Here is a 27974-nt window from a genome sequence, read left to right on the forward strand (position 1 = left end):
AGTCATCCATAACTGTAATGATACTATGCTATGTAATGATAGACTAGAACGTGTGAATAGAAGTATTTTACGCTTTGCTCATATCTCGGAGAGGTACCATTGATTCACCCCCTTTATCATCTTCATCTGCAGCTCTTCGTTTCTTCCCTAAACAACTTGTGAAACAGGTGTCTCCCAAACCAAACTTTTCCCCATCCGCTAACGATTGTGGCATGGGTTGATTCATGGTTTCGGGTAAAAATAATGTTAGGAATCCTGATATCAGAGCTATTACTCCAAATATAACAGCGGGAATTTTCGGGTCAAAGGAATCCAGCAAAGTGATCAGTGGCGTCAAAGCCCCAGATAGCCTAGCACACATAGATCCCAATCCTATAGCGGAGTTGCGGACAACAGTAGGGAATAGTTCTGCTGAATAGTTGTACACAATAGCAAAAGATCCTGCTATAAACAGTTTGCCTACTATAACAATAACGGTAGAAATTATACTGCCCGCCGGTATAAAGGTTGCCACAACACAAGCAGCGCCGCCTATCAACATCATAGAGCTGATCAAAGGCCTTCGGCCCCAAATATCAAGAAAATATATGACTGCTCCATAACTCGGGAATTCCACGAAACCCAAGACAGCTAAAATAAGGTAAGGGTTGCCTTCTAATTTACCGCAGCTCAATGAAAGTCCATAGTACACTAAAGAATTGGCAAACCAACAAAGACAAACATTTAGGGTCTTCTTTCTTAAATTTGGGGTCTTAAAGAGATCTATCGTGCGGGCAGCTGGCACTTCGGTTCCTTTAGATGACTCGGCTTTACCTCTGGACACAAGTTGAGCTTTGTCTAGTCTCTCAGTAAATTTATTACACTTTAAAGCTTTTTCTACTATATCCACCGCTTCTTTGGCTCTACCTTGAGCCCAAAGCCACCTAGGAGATTCGTCCATAATCCAAATGTGCGGTATGAGCAAAAGGCCGTGCAACCCATAAATTACTTGTAAAATTTGTCGATCATCAATGATTGCACCCCACATTGCTACCAACATTATACCCACGGCAAAAGCAGCTTGAAAAGCTACTCCGCATGCTGTTCGTTTGCTAGGCCCTACTATCTCCATAGATAATACGAAACCCGTTATATAAGCCCCAGCAGAACCAAAAATTCCATACAGATATGAGATTACTAAGAACGACCAATATTCTGGTATAAATGCCACTAAAACTCCAAGAATTAATTGCAGTACCGAAGACCAGCAGAATATAGTTTTTCTTCCAAATTTATCAGCCATGCCTCCCAGGACGATTGCTCCAGTGAACACTCCCAGCATGTAGGCCGTTTGCGCCAGTGCGCCCATCCACCTTTTGTCACAAACCAGTTCCCATTCAATCGCTCTTGACGAGGATCTATATTTTGTATCGAATACCCATTTGTTGCATTTCCCAGTGTTATTTAGTTCATCCGTAAATATTAGGCAGTTATGAAGCCTGTTGTCAAATGAAGGAATAGCACTCATCACTTCTGTAGAATTCCACAATGCTGTGGAGATATTTGTGTCTACGCCGTCAACCCAGCACCTGAAATGAACAATAAGGTCTGAATAAGATAGGTAACATAGTCGTTAATTCTGGTCACCTACATTTTCTTAAGGTATTTTTTGTGGTGCTTTCACTTCACATGAGTCACGTGACTTAATACATAGATAGTAGTACATACCTAGATACTAAATGTAACTAGTCTATTTTTCCATATTCTACAATGTTTTCATTATTAAATAAAGTGTCCACCGGTTATATATGGTAGGCGTGTTCAGTGGATACATGTAGAACTCATCATCATAATGGAAAAAATGGACTAGTTACAGTTACCCCCATTCGAGATTTGCCCCGCTGTACCTTATAAAAGTTTACCAGTCATTAATAAACTAGAATATGATACCTACCATAGTCGTTACTCCTTTAGAAACTTTTCGTGAAGTGCCTTACCGTAACATTTTCACGCCGTGTTTGAAAACGCCTGAATACCGCTCCTGTCGTAATATTGTGCGTAACAACCTATTCTTTAGTGCGTGTGAAACTACGTGCAGGTACCGTTTCTAAAGAAATACTTACACTTAAGTAGGAAACCAGTCTTTCAGCAAGAAAGAGAACTATAATTTTATTATTGTCATTAACGAACTACTTCATATCATTATGTTATCGTTTAACACACACGAAAAATTTAAGTAATATACCTAATTTTATTTCTAATGAACACAAGTTAAATTATAATCTATTGAAAATATTTCAACTTGTGCTGTCTTAAAGTAGTCACACTACTATGTATATAAATTAAAACCGAAATAAATTACACATATGAAAGAAAAAAAGCCAGCCTCAGGCACCAGAGGACTTGGTCACTTTTTCTTTCATATGTGTAATTTATTTCGGTTTTAACTAATTTTATTTGTTAGTATTTCTTTAATATTACCTGCAATTTAATATATATACCTACCCCTTGAAAGTGTAGAACAAAATACTTATGTAGGTACCTACTAAACTTTTATTCGTTTTCTTACACAATACTTATAAGCACTGCTTGAGTTCAATTGCTTTCAAAGACTGCCAGGCGTATTTAGATTTTAATTATTAGATACGGATCTGATTTGTCAGTAATGTCAGTATTAAAGGGACTATCAAAAAGTAACTAAATTAAAATTCGAGTTTCAGCTGCACCGTAACTGTCGTCATCGAGAGGTCATGTTCATGTAGCATTGTACCCAATCCAAACCAGAGGTAGATTTGAGCCCCAGCTTATGCCGACTGCCGAGCACTGGCCATTTCGGTGTAAGAAGTCGTGTTAAAGTGGACTAATTAATTCGAATAAACAAAGTATGTATATACTTATTTATGATTGTGTTTTAAGTACAATGTGCGAGTACGCCACCAGTGACCACATTGACCATGTGACGATGCAATAAATAACAGTTCCCTACCCAAATACACTCCCAACTAATAAAACAAAAAGTAAGCGGTAAAAATCTTTATTGTAATCTATTTTACATTTACAAATTATATTTTAAAGCCTCTGAATCTGAATTGAAATTAGATTGGTTATTTACTTGTTACAGCAAAAATACGATGATCTTGATACCTATAGTATCATATTTATATCTTGATTACATGGAATGCACGCTGGGAAGAGTTGTATATCGTCACTACTTTGAAAAAAACTTGTATCTTCTGTCAATGAAAAGAAAATTGTAGGAAGTATGTATATAATGCATATAGACTTACTGCGTTTTAACTTTGAGGAGAAGCATGAGATACGAGATTTTTTCATAGTGATGATATGTTTAAACAAAGGGTTAACTAGCTATACATATTAATATTAAGTATACCTATATTATAACATTTAAATACAATTTGATTGTATATCCATCCATATAATATGGATATGTATCTATTAGTTCTACTACGACGTTAATATTCTACCACTATAAAAAAAAACTAAGCCTTAGTACACACGTGCGATTTTTTTTGTGGTTGCAGAACCGCAAAAGTGTAGATAACGTATCGAATATCATGCTTCATTAGCGCGTGCACTTCATGCACTTGCAAGACTGAAACCTTAAGAATAGACTGAAACTACAAGAAATAATCGCAGTCTTTTCTAAGCCTCATGGAACTTCTAAGCAAATCAGCAAAATCGCTTCTTCAGAAAGGGTGCTGGCTTTTCGCATTACATATTTTAAACTATTTATAAAATGATTTTAATGTTTAATTATTAAGTAAGTACCTATTTATATTTGAAGAAGATTATTTTATGATCCCTGTACTTACGAACGACTTATCTAACGGCCGTGTAATAATTGACGTCGCAGTACCTATTCTTAATTAATACACTTATTTTATATCTAGCTCTCTATTATCATGATTGTTTGCTTGTGTTCTTGTACTTACATTTATATGCGATTAAATCGCAGTACAGGCTCTATGAGCATAGAGCTCGATTATTACTGGCTTAGTTATTTTATAATAAGGAGGAGATTGAGCACTAGGGTGGATCAAAAAAAAACTTTTTTGGAATTAGCAAACCTAATAGTTATCAATCAATGAACCTTAGTCTATGAAGCCTTTGTGCAAAATTTCAGCTTTTTTAATCAACATCTTCAGCCCCCGCATTAGGTTTGAAATTTTGAAAATCTCATACAAACCTGAAAATTCAACTTTCAGATTTAAAAAAAAAATTCGGCTGTATTATGTTAAGTATATGTTATTGATACATATCAATATAAGAAACTACCAAAAATTGCGAAAATAGCATCAAAAATCGCCAAAGTTCGCCTAGTTTTAGTACATTTGCCGAAATAGCCGCTAAAATACCGAAAATTTGCAATTTTTAACGCTATTTTCGCAACTTTTGGTAGTTTCTTGTAATAATATGTATCAATAATGTATACTGAACATAATACTGCCGAAAAATTTTTTTTATCTGAAAGTTGAATTTTCAGGTTTGTATGTGATTTTCAAAATTTCAAACCTAATGCGGGGGCTGAAGATGTTGATTAAAAAATCTGAAATTTTGCACAAAGGCTTCATAGACTAAGGTTCATTGATTGATAACTATTAGGTTTGCTAATTCCAAAAAAGTGTTTTTTTGATCCACCCTATTGAGCACATCCTCGTTATACAATTCCTACACCTACAGTCGTAAAAAAAGAGCTCCGATACCTGATGATCGAATTTAACGCCTTGTCTCAAAAGTAGGTTCAGTAGGTTGCTAGGAAGGTACTACTTTACAACATAAATGGAACTTTAATTTGCATATGCTATGAGCATTTTTGAATCCATAATTTAACTTAATTTCTTTATTACCTTAATTCTTACACCAAACTAGACGTGCTGGTTGTTGTTTAATCTGAATATTATACTGCACTCACTAATATAGTGATTCGACGATCATTCGTGAAGGCGTCTTGTTTTATACCCATTTTACAAGATCATCGTGATTATCACGAATTTATAGAACATTTCGATGTACGTACATGGCGCAGTCGGTTGGATGCGAATTCATAGATTACTTATAGACACCGAGTAGGCACTGCCTACCTGCGTAATTTTAGTGTATATCTACTTGGTACCTAATCAGTAATGTGATATCACATATTTTGTATTATGTACCTGACATTTAGTTTTTTGACTATTACTACAGATTATACAATATGTAGTTCCTATTACTTATTTTTAGGTACTTGTGAGTTTTATTAGCACACACAATCTGTCAGAACAGATTTGATTTAGGTACTGAACTAGGTAATAATTACGGCTACTTTGACACAGACATGTCAGACATATTCGTTAACGTTTGCGTAACTTACTTTACCGTCGCACTAATATACTCATATGTCAGTTGGAGCGAAGTGCATGGAAACTAACGCACACTTTATATAGTATTTCAGAGTTGACAATGTTAAGGGTTTCTGTGTTATTTCCATGAAAACAACCAACAGGATGAGCTCAAACCAATAATGTTTTTATCCATTATACTGGCGATGTAAATTTTATAAGAATGCATATACATACATAAAAATAAACTCTATAATTCACATCTAGAATCTGTTGTAAAAGAACACATAAACTATAATGACAGTTGTAACTTTTATAATTATACCTATCTAAAAAAATGTATATAAACTCTAAGTACTTACACATACGCACTAGGTAATTGCAGAGGTTACTGTTATAGTATAAAGTATTTAAAAGTAAAGAACTACACTGGGCTATGAACATTTCTTTATATCAGTCATTTTATTAAAATAAATGCACTGCTATAGTACTTATTTAATATCATTGCCACATGATTTAATCGTTGTTACTGTCAGAAAAGCGGCAATGAATATATCTTAACATTGACTAGATATTTAATAATAATAATATCTAATTTTAATGCAAAATGACTACAATGAAGTAAACGTAAAAAAATACTTCACCCATAAGTAGTATTTGATACTGTTAAGTCTGTCAGTTGCTTATAAATATTATGTAAACTTAATACACTCCTCTGTAACAAAAAATACACAAGGAGAGACAATAAACAGTTAGTAAGTAGATACTAACTTTTAAGAAACCAAGACATTGAAAATATTACAATCTAAACTAAGCCTAATTTTTAGACAGCATTGTGGCAAGGTTATTGTATTCTTTTAGTGTCATTTTCTGTAAATAATTAATTCTTCTCAATCGTTTCGAGGGGAACCATAGTTTCTGGTAACTCTACGGAGGCTTCGCTCATTCGCTTGCCGCTGCAGTTCGTGAAACACGTGTCGCTGACGCCGAACTTCTCGCCGTCCTCCAGCGACTGGGCAGATTCCGCCCCACGGTTTCGGGCAGGAAGAACGTTGAAGCTCCAGAGAGCAACGCCAAAAACCCAAATATTATAGTAGGGATCTTCGGGTTTAGAGTGTCGAGCAAAGATATTAACGGTGTTAAGGCGCCTGACACACTCGCGCACATACTGCCTAGCCCTACGCCGGAACTCCGAACCACGGTGGGAAAAAGTTCAGCTGAGTATTTATAAATTATGGAGTATGAACCAGAAATAAACAGTTTTCCAACCATGACGATACCGGTCGTCGACGTAGAGCCGTGAGGCAGCGCGGCTACGACTAGGCACGAAATCCCGCCTAGTAACATCATAGTGCTAATAAGCGCTCTATGTCCGACTCTATCCAAAAAGTACACTATGATGACATAACTAGGTAACTCTACTACTCCCATCAAGAACGTGATAAAATACGGATTGCCTTCCAGTTTACCCGTATTAAGAGAGAGACCATAATATACTACGGAGTTGGCGAACCAGCAACCACAAATAATTAACGATTTTTTCAGCATGTTTGGAGTCTTGAACAAGTCGGAGGTCCCGGCTGAGTGTTCGTCGGTGTATTTAGCACACGTCGCTTTGCAGTGAGAGACTAGCTGAGGAGTGTCTACAGTTTCAATAGATCTGTTTATTTTAAGCGCTTTCTCTACAATGGCTACCGACTCCCGAGCGCGGCCCTGGGCCCAAAGCCACCTAGGAGATTCATCCATCAAAAACCAATGTGGGAGTAAAATGGCAGCATGTAGCGCGTAAACAATTTGTAAATAAAATCTGTTGTCTATAAGGTACCCCCACGCTGCCAGAAGCATTATGCCGACAGCAAACATTATTTGGAACGTTACACCACAGATTGTGCGTTTAGACGGTCCTACTAGCTCCATGGTTAAAACAAATCCGGCAATATAAGATCCGGATCCAAAAATACCGTACAAGAATCTGACAACCACGAAGGTGTAGTATTCCGTTGTAAACGCTACAGCGGCACCAAAAACTAATTGTAGGACTCCCGCAGACACGAAAACTGTTTTTCTTCCGAATTTGTCACACATCCTTCCGAGCACTAGGGAGCCTACGACGACTCCGAACATGTAAGCTGTCTGCGCAGACGCTCCCATCCATCGCCGGCTGCAAACGAAGTCCCATTCGATGCCTCGAGACGAAGTGTAATACTTTGTGTTGTATACCCAAGAGTCGCACTCCACTATGGTGCCGTTTTCGTACATCTTGCATGATTCCGCTTTATTCGTCTGATTGTTCAGCAGTAATGATGTTGAATTCAGAGGTATAAAGAAATTTGTATCGCCATCTTGCAGTGCACACCTGAAATAGTTAGAGCATAATTGTGAGTAGGTGCGATGAATTCGGTTCATTATTAACAATTGTGCAAACGTTAAGTGTGCTTAGCGCTGGCGCTACATAAATCGATGGCGGTTATACATTTTAGGTAAATTTCATGAAGCTTTATATTTTTAATAACCTGGCAGGCAATTATGGTCGCGCGATAAATGATAAAACACCTGGCCGTCCCTATCGCACTTACTAATAGTGCGATAGGGACGGCCTGATATTTTATCGTCTATCGCGCGACCATGCTACCCGTGCTGGTATTCTTTTTATCGGTACAATAATACTTTTTGTACCTTGTTATTGGGCAAGTGCTTAACGATAATTTGTGTGCATTTAAATTAATATTTGCCTTTTCGTTGTTATCTTCATTAAAGTTATCTCCCTTATAAATAGCATGCCCTTGATTAATACGTGCATTTTATCCACTAGTGGGTAAAGTAATTTGACCAGCACCCTAAGATAATGTTATTTTATTCCTGGAAGCAGTGATAAACAAATAGTGTTAATAATATTTTACTTCTCGTGTGTTATGCAAGTTCAATGAACCAACTTAAATCCTTCCACTTGCTCGTTTTTCAATTCCTTTAAAATACCATTCTACACCATTACTATTATGCGTCAATGTGAAAAGCATACATACATATATTAAGCTAAACCAAATCCTTAATATAGTTATTCATGCATTTCCGTTCCTAATGTTTAAATTAGTATATGATGATAAGGATTAAAATATGTGGGAATGTAAGAAAAATTGTATGATACAAAGTTTGTACTTACTTTGCATAGTTTGAGAAAAACAGCACCGATAGTGTCACTCCGGAATTCAAGGAAAAATACCCAAATCCATCCTCAACCGAATTCATACCGAAATCAAGCCAAACTTAGAATTAAATAGGTAATAGTGTTGAATTTTAAGCATATGGTTAAAGGCCCATTCCCGTACCAATAAACATCATAATCCAACGATGTCAGCAAGATTTACATATTTTAATATTCATATCACGACAACTTTGTACAAGTCTCTGCCACTAGTCAACCATAACCTGTGATATACTTTAGACCAACGATGTTCGCAAATATCAAGATTTATACATTAGGTAAGGTAAAATACCCCATAATGGACGGTGATGCCATTATGGACAAAAAAACACAAATCCTTAAAAATAAGTATCTAAAATTAGTTTCTAAAAACTGACGGCTATGTACCATAAACTAGAGTTATAGAGCTGTTTAATTTTGAAGTTTCAATTAATTCGGTTATACCTGAAGGATTTGGCGACAAGATAAAATTCACCAGTTTACTGAAAAAAATATCAAGACGAATTCTTAGTAATGTTGATAAGAGAGTTGAGTTCATGTTTAAAATCATAAAAAAATAACGCACGGTGTAATCTTGAATACGTTTTACTTACTGCATTAAGCATGAGATAAGGTTGAAAACATACTAGTTTGTTGCTCCAAAGATATAAAGAAATGAAGTTATTTTGCGAGTGTCCATTACTGGACCCGAAAAACTGCGTACCTCCTATGATGGACAAGGAACAATTTACAAAACCAAAATTTACAAGAAACAATCCTATGTTAAAATAACCCAAACTAATTGTATTTATGGTGTATAAAATTGACTCATTGCGTATCAGTTGGCTTTAAAAGTAAAATTTTAAACTTATTTCTATTGGAAAACGTGTAATATACCCTTTTCATAATTGTACTGGCAATACCAATATTTTTGACAGTTCTAGACTGGCTTTCTCTTCCGGCTTTGTCACTTCCTTTTTATCTGAGCTCTGCAATGGCCGATTTATAGTTCTAGTCTAATTTTTAAATCTATTATGTGAAGTTTAATCGTGATACATCCTTAAAGGATGTAAGCAAATTGTATCGTTATTTATATGGAATAAATAAAACAATTTGTTGAGTGCTCAAGACGTTTTTATTTAGTGGACCACATATCGCCTTCGCTTCATGCCGTCATCACGTTTCCACCAGGGCTCGCTTCTGCCTTTATCAGGTTATTAGCCCAGAAGATCATGCTGCGAGGCGGATTCAAGAAACCAAGAAAGGTACGCTGTTCACTTTCAAACGTCAATTAACTTTTTGAGGTTATGTCAGTCCCTCATGGCATATAACCCAATTGCACTCAACAAATAAATTGTCACGATGTCAAACTCACAGAACGAGCATAATGGCGGGCACATTCCCGTCGAGAAGCTTGATGGCTTACAGAATTATTCAAACTGGAAGTTTGCAATGAAGATGTTACTAACCCTAGATGGTCTTTGGGGTTGTGTGGATGGAACAGACACTGACAAGACCCACGACAGCCGCGCTTTGGCCAAGATATGTTTGACGATCAAGCCGTCCCTATATCAATATGTAAGAGATGCCACGTCTGCAAAGGATGCATGGAAGAAGCTTTCCGACGCCTTTGAGTCTAAGGGCCTCTACAGGAAAGTTCTCTTATTGCGGCAACTTCACAAAATTGAATATAACGAATACGGCAACATGTCTGACTATGTTGAGGCCGTTATGCGGCTGGTTCAACAGCTTTCTGATATAGACAAGAAAATAGAGGATGAAGTGGTTGCGGAGATCCTGCTCAGCGGTTTGCCACAGGAGTTCGACAACCTAGTATCCGGCCTGGAGACCGCCTGTCTGACAAGTAAACTATCGGTGGAAGTTGTGCGAACAAGGTTGCTACAAGAAGAACACCGACGGAATGCAAGTGATCAGGAAGGTTTGAAGGCTTACCTCGGGTACAAGAAGAAGAAATCATCATCACCTATGTTTTGTCAATTTTGCAAGAAGAGCGGACATACAATTAAGCGCTGCTTCAAACGCCAGAAGGAGCTGAAGAATGGGGAAAACCACACAATGCTAGCATCGGCCATGGTTTGCAGCAGAGGCGACAGCAGCCACGATTTTGTGGTTGACAGTGGTGCCTCTCAACATATGGTTTCTGACAGGAAGCTACTGGAAGATCCTATAGGTAAAAATTCAACCATTTTAATTGCTAATGGTAGTAAATTACATAGTAATTGTACTGGTAGGGTCCCTTTTTGCTCTAATGTTAGTTTGACCAATGTCCTCCATGTGCCGGACCTTTCAAGTAATCTTTTGTCTGTAAGCCAAATCACTAATAGAGGTTACACTGTTGTTTTCGATAAGGATCATTGTAAAGTCTTTGATAATGTTAAAGTCACTGGCAATCCAATCATAATCGCTTCGAAGGATAATGGTTTGTATAAATATAAGGCTCAAGGACGACACACCTTTGAGGAGGAGTCTTCTAAGCTCTTGCACTCTAGGCAAGAGACAGCGAATGCTCACGTTGTTTCGACTGTCCCAATGGACTTAATCCATAGGAGATTAGGACACTTGTCTGAAGCAGGTATGAAGGTTCTAGGTGATGGGAAGAAATGCATGAACTTTCTTTTACAGAAACAAGATGTCATGAATGGTAGTTGCGAGCCGTGCTTGACTGGCAAGATGGTGCGTTCACCGTATCCTGCTGTCAGCACGAAGCGCACTACCCAGCCCTTGGAACTCATCCATTCAGATGTGACCGGACCTATGCAAGTCAAAACTTGGGGTGGAGCTCGTTACCTTCTGACCTTCACAGACGACCACACCCGGAAAACGTGGGGATACCTTATGAAGCATAAATCAGAGGTGAGATCTCATTTTATTAACTTTAAAAATATGATAGAAAAACAATCTGGTTTATTTATTAAAATTTTGCGCAGTGACAATGGCCTTGAGTTTACTAATTCTAAACTGGCCAATTATCTTAAAGACCATGGTATCATACACCAAACCACTGTCCCTTACAATTCTGCTCAAAATGGCATTGCAGAAAGGGCCTTTTTAACGATTTTTAATAAAGCTAGGGCTATGCTGCAGGAGTCCGGCCTGTGCAATCGCTACTGGGGAGAGGCTGTTATGACAGCCATTTATCTTAAAAATAGATCTCCTACCAGAGCGCTTGCGGGTGGAATTTCCGAGACCATGTGGACTGGTCGTCCTATTGACATCAGTCATTTACGCGTCTTTGGGTGTACTGCTTATGCATATGTACCTAGTCAAAAACGTCAAAAGCTTGATGCTAGAGCAAAAGCTCTCATCTTTGTTGGTTATGGTGAAACTTTTAAAGGATACCGTTTAATTGATCCAAATAATCCTCGTAAAATTGTGCAGTCTAAGTCTGTTATTTTTAATGAGGATAAATTTTTAGGAAAACATGACAGTTGTAAAGAGACTTGTAGAAACTATTTTTATAATTATGAAATTGATGGCCTTAATATTCATTTGCCAAATAATGAAAATAATTGTGATGCTCAGAATAATTTTAATAATGACTCTAATTTAAATCAAATTATTAATAATGAATTTAATGATGTCATTCAAAACAATATAATTGATAAATCAGCTGAGTGCTCATCCTCTTTTAAAAATGTTTCAGATGCTGAGTCACCAACGCCACCGGCGTGGTCGCCGCTGTCTGAACACTACTGCACGGGCGATGATGGTGCAAGTGACGATGGTGATGAAGATGGCGTCCCGAAGGGCGCCTTGTCTTCTCTGCCAGAGTCATCACTTGATGGTTGTGACGATGGTGATGAAGTGGGTGCTCCAACGGGTGCTGTCTCTTCTCTGCCGGAGTCTACACACAATGAGCCTACGCTATCGGTTATTTCCGACGCGTTGAGGCCACGTCCCATGCGTAGTACAAGAGGTAATGTGCCACAACATCTCAGAGACTATGATTTATCATTGATGGCGGAAGGCTATTCGCCAGAGGAGCCTACCACATATAGCGAGGCCGTTCAATCCTCTGAAAAGGAAGAATGGTTGAAGGCCATGCAGTGTGAGTATGACTCTTTAATTAAAAACAAAGTATGGATCTTGGTAGACAGACCAGCTGATGAAAATATCGTCAAGTGCAAGTGGGTGTATAAAAAGAAGCAAGACACTTCAGGTAAGCCTGCTAAATTTAAAGCGAGATTGGTTGCCCGTGGTTTCAGTCAAATTGAGGGAATTGACTACACGGACACATTTGCTCCTGTAGTAAGACATAGCACTTTGAGGATATTGTTTTCTATAGCTACACAACTGAACCTAGAGATAGACCATATTGATGTAACAACCGCATTTTTAAATGGCGATCTTAATGAAAAGATTTATATGGAACAGCCATCTGGTTTTAAGAACTGTGATAAGGTTTGTTTGCTTAAGAAAAGCTTATACGGCCTTAAGCAGGCAAGCCGAATGTGGAATATAAAAATACATGATTTTTTAGCTAGTCACAATTTTATACAGAGCCAATGTGAACCATGTATTTATTTTAAGAAAAATGATAAAGAGTATATTATAATTGCCCTTTATGTCGATGATTTTTACATTTTTCATAATAATTGCTTGAATGGTATTTTACTACTTTTACAAACCAATTTTGAAATTCGACATTTAGGGAAATTACACAATTGTCTAGGAATGAATGTTCATAGAGAGAATGGTGTTACAACCTTAGACCAAAAAGAATATGTTAAGCGTTTGCTAATTAAATATAACATGTCAGAGTCTAAATCTGTTTCTACACCGTTACCGGTCAATTGTAAACTTGAAAAATCTAACAAGACTCACTTAGATGATGAAGTCTATCAGTACAGACAATTATTAGGAAGTTTAATGTATTTATCCGTCTGTACTAGACCTGACATATCTTTTGCATGTAGCCAACTCAGTATGTTTAACACATGTTTTGATGAAAATCATTGGCGCATAGCGAAGCGAGTGCTGAGATACCTAAAAGGTACTATTGATTATGGCCTTTGTTTTACAAAGAGCAATACTTTTAACCTTACAGCATTTGCTGACGCAAGTTGGGCCAATGACCTTTCAGATCGCAAGTCCTATACTGGTTTTGTGATTAAATTAGGCAACTCCGTTATTAATTGGGAGGCTAGGAAGCAACAATGTATAAGTCTTTCTAGCTGTGAATCGGAATATGTAGCTATTGGTGACTGTTGTAAGGATATATGTTTTGTACGAAATTTCTTGTCAGAAATTTTCGATAAAACCATAGAAACCTGCATTTTTAATGATAGCCAATCAGCACAAAAATTACTGTTAGTCAAAGAGTACTCCCATAAGCGCACAAAACATATAGACCTAAGATATCACTTTATCAAGGATCTAATCCAAAAAGGACATTTAAATGTAAAATACTTGCGAACTGATGAAATGATAGCTGATGTATTAACAAAACCTTTGTGCACTGAAAAGCATTGTAAATTTAGAGAAGGTCTTAATGTGAAATCTTTACAAAATTAACTAAAGTTCATCTCTCTTATGTATTATGTTATTATTTTTAAATTTGAAATTCATTCCTATTGTATATAATTTTAGCCGCATGACTTAGAATATATGTACCTGTTTTATTTTTAAACTCTAAGCGTGCAGCATGTATTTTATAAGTAAGCCATATGTAGAGCCATGCTTATATAAAAAAATATTCACTTAGTATTGATATCACAATATGTAAAGTGTAAGGAGGAGTATTGGAAAACGTGTAATATACCCTTTTCATAATTGTACTGGCAATACCAATATTTTTGACAGTTCTAGACTGGCTTTCTCTTCCGGCTTTGTCACTTCCTTTTTATCTGAGCTCTGCAATGGCCGATTTATAGTTCTAGTCTAATTTTTAAATCTATTATGTGAAGTTTAATCGTGATACATCCTTAAAGGATGTAAGCAAATTGTATCGTTATTTATATGGAATAAATAAAACAATTTGTTGAGTGCTCAAGACGTTTTTATTTAGTGGACCACATATCGCCTTCGCTTCATGCCGTCATCACGTTTCCACCAGGGCTCGCTTCTGCCTTTATCAATTTCACTGTCCATAATGGGGGATCCATTACTGGAGAACTGCCGTCCATAATTGGAGAAAAAACACCTAGTTTTAATTTGTTAACTATGAAGAAACCAATAGGAGTATCTATTCTGCAATACGCTTGAAATGTAAAAGAAGGATAGGACATTCAAGATTTAACACGCTTAGCCGTAGAATTTTTACATTTATCAGTGAAATATCAAAAACAGGCGAATTTTTTTCTTAAACTGTCCATGATTGGGTCCGTCACCTTAGGTACTTACAATTATAATATGTTAAATTTACTACTTACAGCTAGATAAAAAATATAAACTAAATTAAATAAAATACCCATAAGCCTTCTATTCAAGTTTGTAATGGTTGCAATTTAAATTCATCTATTCATGCTCATGCCTTATTAACTAGGTACCCACTTTAACCTTATCGCAGTTGCGTAAAAATAAGAGTCTGACATTAGTACATTTTTATTTACTCACTATTTTGAATATATATTGAGTATTCAGGTAAGTTTCATTTATCTTTTAAGCTAAATAGGCATCTAATTTAAAATAGGATAAAAAAAGATTATTTGGAAACAAAGTATTTCTTATTAGTTATCTATTAAATATTCTGATTCGATTATCACTTTTTATCATTATCTTGTCACAAAAATTATGTATTGTTTATAATTAGGTATTGTAATTAATTTTTAGTTTATTGATCTACCTAATCACTGTTTGAGTGTTGCTCAATCATGTTTTTACATCAGATTTCCAAGGTAAGTATTTAACATTCTCATCCTTTCATATTTATAGTAACTGTAGGTATTCATAATGTACTGGCATTTTAACGACAATATAGCAATATCTATGTTCGTGGTTACAGCAATTCCAATATACTAAATTTTGTTAGAACTTAAAATAATGTATCATAAAATTATATAAAATGAACTGAGCCTCTATCATGAATTTTTGACGATTTATTATACGTTACTGAAAATGACAATTCATTGTATGGAGAGAGTGAACAGCGTCCCAAAGGTCACATTTTTTCACTATTGAGATTGAGCAACGTATCGTAAAGCCTGGCGTCCACTATATATGGGAGAATTGAGCCGCATCGCATCGAGTCCTCTTACATTTTGAATGCGATTCGACGCGGCTCGATTCCGCCTCGTAATGGACGCAGTCTCATAAGAAATGCAGTAAGCGAATTAACGAGGCTCGACGCGGCGCGCTTAGTGGACGCTAGACTTGAAACGCAAAAGCTCATAGTAGATATAGAGGCTTAGCTCTCATCTGGGTCAAGATAATCAGGAGTGAAATAGATATTAGTGTTCGTTTACCTGTGTTCTGGCACTGCAGCGACGGTGACGAGCGAAAGCATGTGCATGCCGGCTGTCATGGCCGCCAGGATGTGCAGTATGAACTGGAAGCACTGGTACCGCCCGAAGTCCCCTGGAAATTATAAGCGATCGTGTTAAAATTAAAATAAAATTAGGATTTTAACGGTTAGCTAAGTTGCAATTTTATTTCTCTTTGTTAGAAGTCTGAAAAAGTGTCTGAAAGTCAAATACAGATAACTAAAAAAGGAGAATATTTTCAGGAGACTGTGTTTATGGTTCTTTCAGTAAGTGGCTGATCGGTCTACTCAGTGAATATAAGTGGAACAGAAAATAGGCAATTATCGTCTGTCCGGTCGTGTCGCGTGCTCTCAAGGACCTGTGCATAAATGCAAATTGTTCAATGTTCTTTTCTTGCGCATCGCGAAATTATGTAAGTATGTACTTATCGGAAAAATCTAGAGATATTACATGCAATGTTTTATGATTTGATTTTTAAATTATAAACTGAAATAGATATCATACACTGAAGAAAAAGCGACCAAGTCCACCGGTGGCCGAGCCGGGCATCGAACCCGGGTCTAGAGCTTATGCGGCTAACGTCTTTACCCGGGTCTTGAATGTATCATATCCATTTCAATTCACATACCTATCGGAATTTCAGATCACCGCGTTTCTTATTATACTAGACTTAAAAGGAATACCTCATTTATTAGAATATACTTATCGTGTCAATGAATACGATAGTGTTTGTATTGAGTTTATTGTATTACAGAACAATAGAAGGGATGACCTTAATTGACCTCTTCCCACGTACATGACTACATGATTACAATACGAAGAATTTCTTCGCAGTTAGCTAATATTTTTTTATCCTAGTTGTTAATACAATAGAAGTAATATGACTAATATGTATACTTATAACATTACATATTTGTATTACACATATGACGCGTTTAAAGCTTTAAAGGTGCTTATGCTTCATTTACAAAAAGGACGAATTTCGTTACTCTTTCAGGCGAATATGTGTCCTGTTTTCAAGCAAAAGGTACCATATTTTCGCTTGAGCATAAGACGCTCTGTGTGCGTAGCCGAATGCACAAACGCTTCACGAAACGAAACGCTCACGAATCGTGAACGAATCGTGAGCAAATCGTGAAGCATTTGGACATTCGGCTACGCACACAGGAACAGGTATTCTTCAAAACATAAGATCAAATTTGGCAAGCAAAAATGTGGTACCTTGTACCTACGTCAAATATAATAACATATGTCATCCTAGTACGTGACTACGACCGGTTAGGTAGTCATCAGAGAATAGTGGAAAACGAACTAAGAACGGCTAATGAAGGTCAAGAGCGCATTGCCGTTTAACTTAGCGACCTGCGCATGCGCCTTTTCTCTTCATTATCATTAAGTCATGTCGTCATCCGATCGAACTCGTTTAATCGTATGTTCGCCGTGAAACGTAATGTGCGCCATTTCGAAATACCAGGTTATATTCAATTTTAAATACTTAGTACATACTTAACTTTGTACCTACCTACAAATTATTTTATGAGGGTCGGAGTCAAATGTGGCTCTCTTCACCTAAAGGCGGCTGCTTATGTTAATAAGAACCATTATATCAGAATTTCTGGTCCAATTTTTAGCTGCAATGGCTGCAATTTCCTGCACTTGAAGCATACGGTCCCTTTAGGCATGCAAAGTCACAATTATACCAAGACAAAGTACTCTGATAGGTATTTACCACAACTACCATAATTATTTATTTATTTATTTTTATTTAAACTTTATTGCACAAATTATCAATAAAAAGTACAAATGGCGGACTTAACGCCTTAAGGCATTCTCTACCAGTCAACCATTGGGAAAAACAGAAATAGTTAGTTTGTAATTATGTATGATGTCAACGAGCATATTTTAATTTAAGGATTCATTCTACCAGGTTTAAGAGGGCTTTCGTGTTAAAAATAGTGAAATCGCAACCGAGCGCTCGATCATACCGTCTGTGGTATCAAATTAAAGGGCTTTGCGAGTAGTTTATAAATATATTATATCACATTATAGGACTTTTTCTACTTGGTCTAACAAAATATGAGAAAATGTCCAAAAGTGGTAATAATTGTACCGGTGAAGGCTCGTTTTCAAAAAATTGGCAAAAATCAATAATAGCAATTTATAATCACTAAGGTATAACAGCAATTTAAGTAAACGTTGCAGATTAATTTAGTACAAAACCTTCGATGTGAAGTAGATTTTCAAAGAAATTGTCACTTAATTTTAGGTAATTTCTGAAAAAAATTGAATTTGCCTTAGGCTAGTTTACTCTTTTTCAAAAACTTAAAACAAAAATCTAATCTGAAATGATTGTGGTACAGGATATACGAATTATAAATTTACCCGTTTTAATATTCAAAATTGTCCAAATTTTACAAATAAGATCGACTGATTCAGCTCTATACGTGCGTTTTTCTAAACGTGCATTAGAGAAAAATTCATAATTAATTTAGTGAGTTAGTACTTAGTTTTCAAAAATCCAGTCTTATAAAAATCAAGACAATAAGATGCTCTAACTGGAACTTGAATTAAATGAATCTATTGGATAACGGAAAGTGTAGTATTTCACCGACTAAAACTATCAATTTTACATTCTTTTGACGTTTTTTTTTAAAGCAGCCTTAAATAGGTTCTACCAGTAAAAATAAAAACAATAAAGTACCTACTTTACCCATCGAGTCAAGACTTAATAAAATTTTAAATCGTAGTCATAAAGTTAGGTACGATTGATTCAAACTATTGAATGGGATTGCAGGAAATTATACCCTGCCATGTTTATCAAGATATCACGCGATATATCTTTGATAATGAGTTGATCAGCGACGGGAATTTTAATATTTACCTGTAAACTATTTAATTTACAGAATCGGTTGTCAGGCAATATGTCCGATAACACAAATCTGCGCGTCATGCCTCGATATACTCAATGCACTATGTACTTAAAATAACATGAATTTAATAAACTTCATTATAAACACTTCGCACTACTTGAGATATGAGGTTAATAAGCTTAAGGCTGACCAAGCGATAACGCAGAAAGATTTACTTTATGTATTAATAGTTATTTGTTATACAAGGGGGCAAAGTTGTATTTTAACGCCGAGTGTGGAATTAAAAAAAACCGGCCAAGTGCGAGTCGGACTCGCCCACCGAGGGTTCCGTACAAACTTTCTTTCAAACTACCTAGTAAAAATAATCTTATATTTTCATATAACTCTAATGACTTGACTAGAAGACAAAAGTATAGGCACTAATGAGTATTATTGTGAATAGCGCCATCTCCCGGTCAATTTGCTAACTAATTTGCGCGACCTGGTTTTTCAGGGATAATTCTTTATAATGTTAACCGATTTAAACAGTTTTTACTTTATTGGACAGAAGATGGTTTACGTAACATCTCGTATTAATTTGAAGTACGATATACATCCGCAAGGGTGGGTAAATTGAAAGTAAAAATCTGAAAAGTTTTTTGTGAATTAAAAAAAAAGTATTCAAAATATAAACACGATTATATTTTTCCTGTAATATTTAGCATAAAACAAATCTTTACTAAAATTTTCATAATTTTTCGTTGGTAAACTTCGGAGATAAGGGGGGGGAACGGTATTTTTTTTTACATTTTCCTTCAAAATTCTTTTTTTTTTCCACAACAAAAAAATTATAAAAAATAGCTTATTTACGTTCAATTTGAGCTCTTTCCAACGATACCCTTGACCTAGTAACTTGAAATTTACAGTTTGCCCCCCTTTCATTTTGGCCATTTTCTACAATTAAAATTAATATATTTAAAAAAATTATACTTTCTATTTGTAGCGGTTTACAATGTTCATAACTTTTCCAAATTTCAAGTTGATAGCATTAGTAGTTCTCGAGATATTTAGGAATGTGACAGACGGACAGACAGACGGACAGAGTCGCACCATAAGGGTTCCTGTTGTACCTTTTTGGTACGGAACCCTAAAAACGAGCAAGTGAAAGGATTCTATAGTTGAACCACGAGCGAAGCGAGTGGATCGAGAATAGAATCCTGAACTTGCGAGTTTTTTAACACATGAGAAGTAAAATACATTTGCACCCGAGTGTAACACAAAACTTTTCCCCTCACTATTAGCGAGGAAACTACAACGCAAAAAATGCGTTTATCACTGCTTCCAGTAGTTCCACAGGTGGTAAATCATCTTTATTACTAGATTCACCTACTTTTATCAATTTTAAAGCAGTTAATTTGACTTTATTCAAGGTCAAATTACTTTACCCACTAGTGGATAAAATTCGTTTTTACCCGCTGGTATTAAAGGACAAAATACGTGTTTCCGAGCTAGTGAGGGGAAAACAATATTAGGTGCACACACAAAAATAACTAGGTATTTATCATTTTCACTGCACTAGCCTTTAAAGTATCAGTGCTAGACACACTAGTGCCCAATAGATGACATCCTTATGTCACATTTATGACCATTGTCAAAAATTGGCATTGGCTTAAGATTGAAAGTAGCATTCTACTGGGACATTGTCTAACACGTCATTTTACATTTTCTATCAATTATTTTTACGTCATCTTAATTTTTTCATCCATTATTTTTGGATTACTGTTAAGTAGATATATTATGCGAGTATCTGTACTCTATAAGTGTACCTACCTATATGTATGTACAATGTAAATAATTATAACTATGTATCGTCCGTTGAGTAAGATGTTCTTTTGTCTAAACAAGACAAAGGATCGGGGTGAATGCTTCGAATAATATAATTAACTACATTTAAATTTACTCTCATGCGTAAACAGGCATTTTATCAGCCTTAATATAGGCCAAGCGAAACATGGACTGTATTTGAATTTTAATAGGTATTATTTAACTTATGAGATGAAGATATGGGCCCACGATACTAACTCAAAAATCTGTCCCATAACTTATCCGCCACATAACAACCATGGGATACATTTATTTACAACTAGGTTTTGCCCGCGGCTTCGCTCGCGTTATAAAGAGACAAAAAGTAGCCTATGTCACTCTCCGTCCCTTCAACTATCTTCACTTAAAAAATCACGTTAATTTGTCGCTCCGTTTTGCCGTGAAAGACGGACAAACAAACAGACACACACACTTTCCCATTTATAATATTAGTATGGATGCCAATGTCCCAATGCACAATGTTTAGTAAAAAATAATACCATCTTGTTTTATTTGTGAAAATAATTTTCATTTGTATATTTTCTGCAGAATCAACTCAAGTTTATTGAAGTATTACCTAAAAATTATATTTGTTAATTAACGGTAATTTTCAGTGTGTTTTATCTTCCATAATAAATGCTCATGTGTGTTATTAACGTTAAAATATGTAGCACTAGGTACACGATATCACGTAAAACGAGGACATCATGCAAATACTATTGACACAAATGTCATCTAAATAAATATTGATACCTTTATAACAATGCACTGGCTAGCTTCTTTCTATTCTTCATCTTATACTTAATAAATTTAATAGTGGAAAAATCGGACGAGACTCAATCTAGAACACTACCTATTTAATTGTAAGTTAATTGCCATGAAAAAACGTAATTATTTTCCCATTTTTATGTATTTCTAATATATGTTTCTGCTTACTAATACAAAACTCTATAACTATGAATCGAGCATATATATATAACGACACAGTACGACATGGAGTAATATATTTTAAATGTATTAACTCAAACGCATTGATATTAGGTACATAAACCGCGCTTTCATATATATGGAACATAAATGACGTATGTTACGTGCTAGCATTACATTACATTACACAATATTACGTTGTTGAAGTATGTAATATAATTAAGGAAATTAAACGGAGTTTGTTCATTTGTTTCACATCTAATTAGTCAACATATCATATCAATCATAATCAGGTTTATGACATGTCGAAAATCTAGATCAACAAGTGACAAGTTTGTTAAGTGTATATGAAATAATAATTTGCATTTGACTAGTCTAGACAACTTGATTTATAGCATGCTTAATTAAAATATGAGATAAAAGTACCTACAGATATGTAGGTTAGGTATATTAGAAATTACAAAAAAAAAACATAATAGAAAATCTGGTTAATATAGTGTCGTAATTTAACGTTTTATAATTTGAAGTTATACTAAGACGGCAAGGATATTTTTAACTCGTATTTAAAAAAATACTGCTGGATAATATGCTAATAATAATATACTGTATTGACGTGTACCTGTATGTTACCAATAAAGATTATCTTATCTTATCTTATCTATCGGTTTATATTACATATACATATGTATATCAATTCAATCCTAATTTAAAGTAAGATAGACGCCTACGGTCCACGCTTTGTCGAGAATGTTAGAGCCTAAAACCATTTAACCTAAAGGATAATCGTCTTTGCCAAAGTGTAATGAAGAACATTTACTGCAATTGTTACTAAGCCCGGCCCCCCGGCCTGGCGGGTTGATCTCATGTCGTTTACCTAATCAACGTTACCCTTTTAAACAGACCACAAATTACTGCAAGCAAACATTCTTGGCGACGTTAAATACGTCGACGGCTTTCCAAATTATTACAGATTGGCGAATTTTTTGTTTAGTCTTACTCTTTGAAATAAATATTCTGACTTCTGAGCTCGTACAATACAGATTTTTTAAATTTGTAACGTCTAAACGCTTCTCTAAATTATGATTTCAACAAATTGGATTTTTCCTGTTCCTATATTATAATTTTAAAATATTTCAGACATGTTATAATTAACTTGTGATAATTAATATCAACAATGTTTAATTTATTCGTATTTCGACTGTTATGGGTGTGGAATAAAGGCCCCATTATGAGCTAGTTAAACATGGGTAAGTATTATGATCAGAACAAACAAAGAAAATCATACATAGTTCGTCATATCCGGGACATAAGTGCAATTTGTGAAATATGCGTCAATTATGGGAAATGATAACTATGCTCCTTTTCGCAATTTATACGGAGCTGCTAACTACAATATACGTTGTATGCTGATAACTACAATGAAATATGAATTTCTAAATTAATCGCCTAAGTTGATGTAAACTTACGAATTTTTATGTCTTTATTAACATATAATGTAGTCTATTTTGTTGGTAAGGTATACCTAATACATTCGGGATAAATTTAATTAGTCCTATTTAATAACGTATTTTAATATACTAAGAATCGTACCTCCATTTTTAGCGCCACCTATTAAATACTATCATAACTACATTGATGGTGCCTACAAATTTATTCTTTTCAAAATGTGTATTGACGAGATATCATGATATTAAAACAAAGGAGCATATCATTTGCTCTTATAAAAAAGAAAAACACGCAAAAATATTTGTGGAAAATAGATGGATTGTGTGGATTTTGGCCACTTTCAGGCTGCGAAACAGCGCTATCTATTTTTAAGCCTAACAGGCCCATTTCAGGGGTACGCTTTTTTGTATGGTCTTTGTCTTTCCCTTATTATATGGTTCTTATTGCTAATACTTATAATTTTTCATAAATCAAGATTTTATTATCCTAACCTTATTAAAAAAAATTCTTTCGTTTATACTATTAGCGGCGGTGCGGCGCCCGACGTGGCACAAACCCAAATCTTTCATAATCGGCTGTGGATTAAAGTGTTCGCAACAAAAAGAATATAAAGTCAGATAGTGGAACAACTTGCGCAAGATTGGTTGATTTGTTACATTGTTGGCGCTGGAATAAGTACATATTTACTGGCATTAAGTGTGATGTACCTAGGTATCTATAAAAGTATCGAATGATGAACATCACATCAGTAAAAGTCCTTGAGGACTTTTTCGTAACGATTATCATTAAATACAAGGTCAATGCTCATGACATGTCTTTCTAGTTGTATTTTTTTTACTTATTATAATTATGCACCTATTAAAAATGTGACGAAGCGGAGCTTTTTGTATGGGATATTTTTATGATAATTATAATTTACAGCTAGAAAAACATGCAAAAGCATTCAATATTTTATTTGCCAAAAACAGTCGCGTGACAGACTGGTCAGAAACAAAACAAGACAACGAAAATAGTTTTGACCCATTTACATATTTGCTGTAAATATGTTTATTCAGTACAAATTCTAAATGTGGACTATCATGGGCCTTATTGTATTTAGATGAAAAACCATTAACCACGAGTTGTTCCACTGGGACTAACCCTGTATAATATATCTCTGATACCTATTGTAAAAAGTTCCATAACAAAAAAAATATCTATTACTATAAATTACTATTCTTCGAATCTAGTTATTATTTGTTACTACTATTATGAAACACCTAATAATAGAACTAACTCAACTTAAAATATCTTGTGACATTCAAATAGTCCACAACCTACGAATGTACGTAAATCATCACGCTGTCGTTAAAAATAATAACGTACACGTAACATCGGTTTACTCTGCTTATCTCCGAGCCACACCTCCAGAATATCGAGGTGACTTTGCTAGTTGCCAAAACTACTTAGAAAAATATACAAAAATATAGCAAAAATAGAAAACGTGCGCGCGTGATCCGTGGTTTACCCTTGAATCGCCGACAGACACTTGTTCGAATATTATTTCAAAGACAACGTTTCAAATAATTTCATTTCATCGACAGTTCATATCATAGAACAATCGACACGAGTAAAATCAAACCGTAGACTTTTATTTCGTAGATAACTTATTCCGAGTATACTTTATATCGTGGTATTTCATTTCGTGTTTTTTCATTTCATTTTGTTTTACATTAAATACAATTCATTTCATTACGCATAATATTATTTCAATTATGTTTCTTTCTAAAATTGTACAATTTGTAAACTGTTTGGTCACAGTTCTAACCTAACCCAAACCTACTCGGTAAGCAGGACAAATGAGAAAGTATTGTAATAATACGTCGAATAAATGAATTGCGATGTTTTGTAGTTCTGCTATTTGAAGTACTTTGAAACGAATCAGCGATGAAACAATATTCATTGAATAGTATTTATAATAACTAAGAAAATTTCAAATAAATAGTAGTTGAAACAAAATTACTCGAAACAATTTTACTCGAACTAAACTTTCGATGATTTGTTGTCGATGAAATGATATTCGATGAAAAGTTTGTCGGCGAAACAAGGGTACACCGTGATCCGTGAATATGCGACATTTCTACATGGTCCCAAGTGTTAGAAAAAAAATTGTTAGGTACATACTTCGATGTAAGGAAAGTGTAAGAAAAGAAATGATATCACCTATTTTTCAACAGTTGATCCATATTTGGGGATTTTATAATTCGCTATATTTTAATCAGATAAACTTTAACTGAATTACATTAATTAAGTCTCGTTTTGGTTATTTTATTGCCATTACATTTAGGATTTTGCGCATAGAAAGCTTTTACTGCACGACATAATTTCATGGCCGGTAACACAAAACATCGACTCCGCTAATTCATATATGCAGCTCGAACAAGGTTATATCTAAATATACATCCGAAATGTAAATTAAATACATATTTCTTTTTCACGCATTCCTTGCGCATCACTGAGACAATTAGTGATTAGTTCAAATTGTTCAAACCTACATAAGATACTTTAGAGTTTAGCCACGCTCTATTTATTCAATGTCACATATGGAAACTGAAATGTAGTGAAAATTCTTTTATTACAAATCAATTCCATAGTTGTAGAATGTTGGTACTTTTCAATTGCAGGAGCGGTTTTGAAAATTACCTTTTCGTTTTCACACAATCTTACGTCTTCACTCCTGTGACCTAGATGAAATTATTGTTTTTATGTACCTACTGCAATAGGTGCTACAATTTATTATTTACTAGTTACCTATTTTTATTGAGCATACGAAAATAGGTAGGTACGTATATCTGTGTGTGACTAACATCTGAATTATTATAACACGGTTATTAGGTGATTTTCTTGGGAACGTCTGTAGGGGGCTCTACAATTTCCCTTAAAGCACACCTCGGACGAGGAAGGAGGAAGAGGCGCATTCCTAGCACACAGTCTTAGCTCGTGTAGGTGAACGCGTACTATATGCTTGTATGGGTGAAATATGACAGGTCGACTGTTCGTGTTTTTGACAAGCGGTAACTGTGAGGTAACCGAGAGGGGGTGGGCGGCAATTTCAGCGGGGAGCGGGAGTGGCCATACTGTACGATAGTACTCTTTATTATACTGTGCTTAAAGTGAGCCTTTGTGTAGGTCCTATTTCAATGTCATTGCTCATGAGGCAGATTTATGTTAGGCTCGTATATACACATGTACATACATGGACAATACAACCTAAAATATGTGAAAGCAATGACAACGAGAAACAAGTGGTTACATGCGATAAAAAAACTAGCCCTTTTGGGGCATGTAAGCCATAATTAATATGTACGATGTAAGTACGTGATTTTATACTTAACCAGTGTTTATGTTAAACGTAATAACCTTCCCCTTATCTTTTTAAATTGATATCATATCATAATTATTAACAATCATTAATTACTACTATTACATTCTCATACAAGTCATACATTTGCTGCTGAAAGCAGGATATGTGTATTCATATCAAGATTATTTAACGATGCTTAAGTAATCTGGTTTTTCTATTTCCCGACAGGAAGATGTAATATAATATTTCACAATTCATTTGCGCTAAAATTAAAGTAATTAATAACTGAACTATTGTTTTACACCCTCTTACAAATGAAATGTATTCGAGTAATTAGTTTAATGGGATAAAAATGATTTAATTGAATAAGCGGTTAAGATACAAGTCAATTAACATTCTTGACAAAACGTTTTATTACTATACCTAATACCTACTTATAAGCAACAAACAAGGTCGGTGTTTATGGGAACAAGCAACCCTGATGTGACAAATCAATATTCCGAGTTACCTCTGGGATTTATTCAGTAAACCATTTAAAGCGCAGCATAAATAATTTATAGTAATCACTCAATTCCCGAGGTGATAACTCGTTATGTAGCACGTGATTAGTAATCTTCCAGTTCAATGAACAGATACTTTTTGTTCTGTTACAAAATTATCTTTCCCAATGTTTCGTCAGTTTCATCACCGCGCCGTAATAAATTCAGAATAGTTTTCAGCAACACATGTCACGTGGTGAACTTTGTTTTGGATAGAGGTCACACTTGATTACAGATAATACATATGCTAAGTTGTCGTTATAATATTGATTATGTTGTTTTATAAATATAGTTATCAATAATAATATCATTAAACAAGAATGACGCAAATATAGCATAATTTTCTCGTAACATAATGATGGCAAACAGCTTTAGTCCACTTAGAAACAAGCTTCTCAATAAATTATTAAACGTTAAGCAGAGTTAACAGCGCTTGTCGAAGTTGCGCTTTAGCGCTAAAGCTATACATTTACATGGACCGTTTACGACACGCGTACACGCATCGAATAGCCCAGACCACAGACGACAAAATGACCAGTTTCACACAAGACCACAGCGGTACACGACATTTACACACATGCCTACATTTATTTATCACCGTAATCACTTAAAAAGTTGATAAACTTTTCCCACACCGATGTTTGAAAAGGTAAATGAAAATGAATTTCCATATGTTTGATGTACTTACCCAATTTCCCCATCATCTCCTCTAAAGCGTGATCCTTGTCCATTTTGAAATATCCTTGTCGCTTCTTCCGTCAGTTATGAATAATTTTGTACGTGTAGTCGGTCCCTGCAACGATTTTCACATAGAAGCATTGGTAATTATAAAATCGCGTGGCGGCGTGAGGCGACCGGCAGGCGCGCGAGCCGGCGAGGAGCGAATGGATGGATGGCTACGTCGTGGCGCCGACGCCGCTCGGTAGCCGCACTCGCGCGAAAAAAAACATGCACAACCTCTTATCTCCGTTAACCCAATACCAGCCGGTCGAGACGAGTGGTCACCTCGCGCACCGGCGGCCGCGCAGCACTGCACCACGCGGCCCGCGACAGAGGCTCTCACCAC

General features: G+C 35.5%; 1 protein-coding gene across 1 annotated transcript; it reads right to left on the reverse strand.

Annotated features, from left to right (window-relative positions):
• Positions 1-50: 50 nt before the first annotated feature.
• LOC125229934 (organic cation transporter protein) lies at positions 51-27858 on the reverse strand. The gene is made up of 3 exons (XM_048134883.1): positions 27597-27858; positions 15924-16035; positions 51-1568 (listed from the first exon to the last, which is right to left on the reverse strand). The coding sequence occupies exons 1-3, from the start codon at positions 27637-27639 to the stop codon at positions 68-70; spliced, it is 1656 nt and encodes a 551-aa protein (XP_047990840.1). The 5' UTR covers positions 27640-27858; the 3' UTR covers positions 51-67.
• Between the last annotated feature and the right edge of the window lie 116 nt (positions 27859-27974).

Source organism: Leguminivora glycinivorella, chromosome 9 (assembly GCF_023078275.1).
Source record: "Leguminivora glycinivorella isolate SPB_JAAS2020 chromosome 9, LegGlyc_1.1, whole genome shotgun sequence".
Classification (NCBI taxonomy): Eukaryota; Metazoa; Arthropoda; class Insecta; order Lepidoptera; family Tortricidae; genus Leguminivora; species Leguminivora glycinivorella.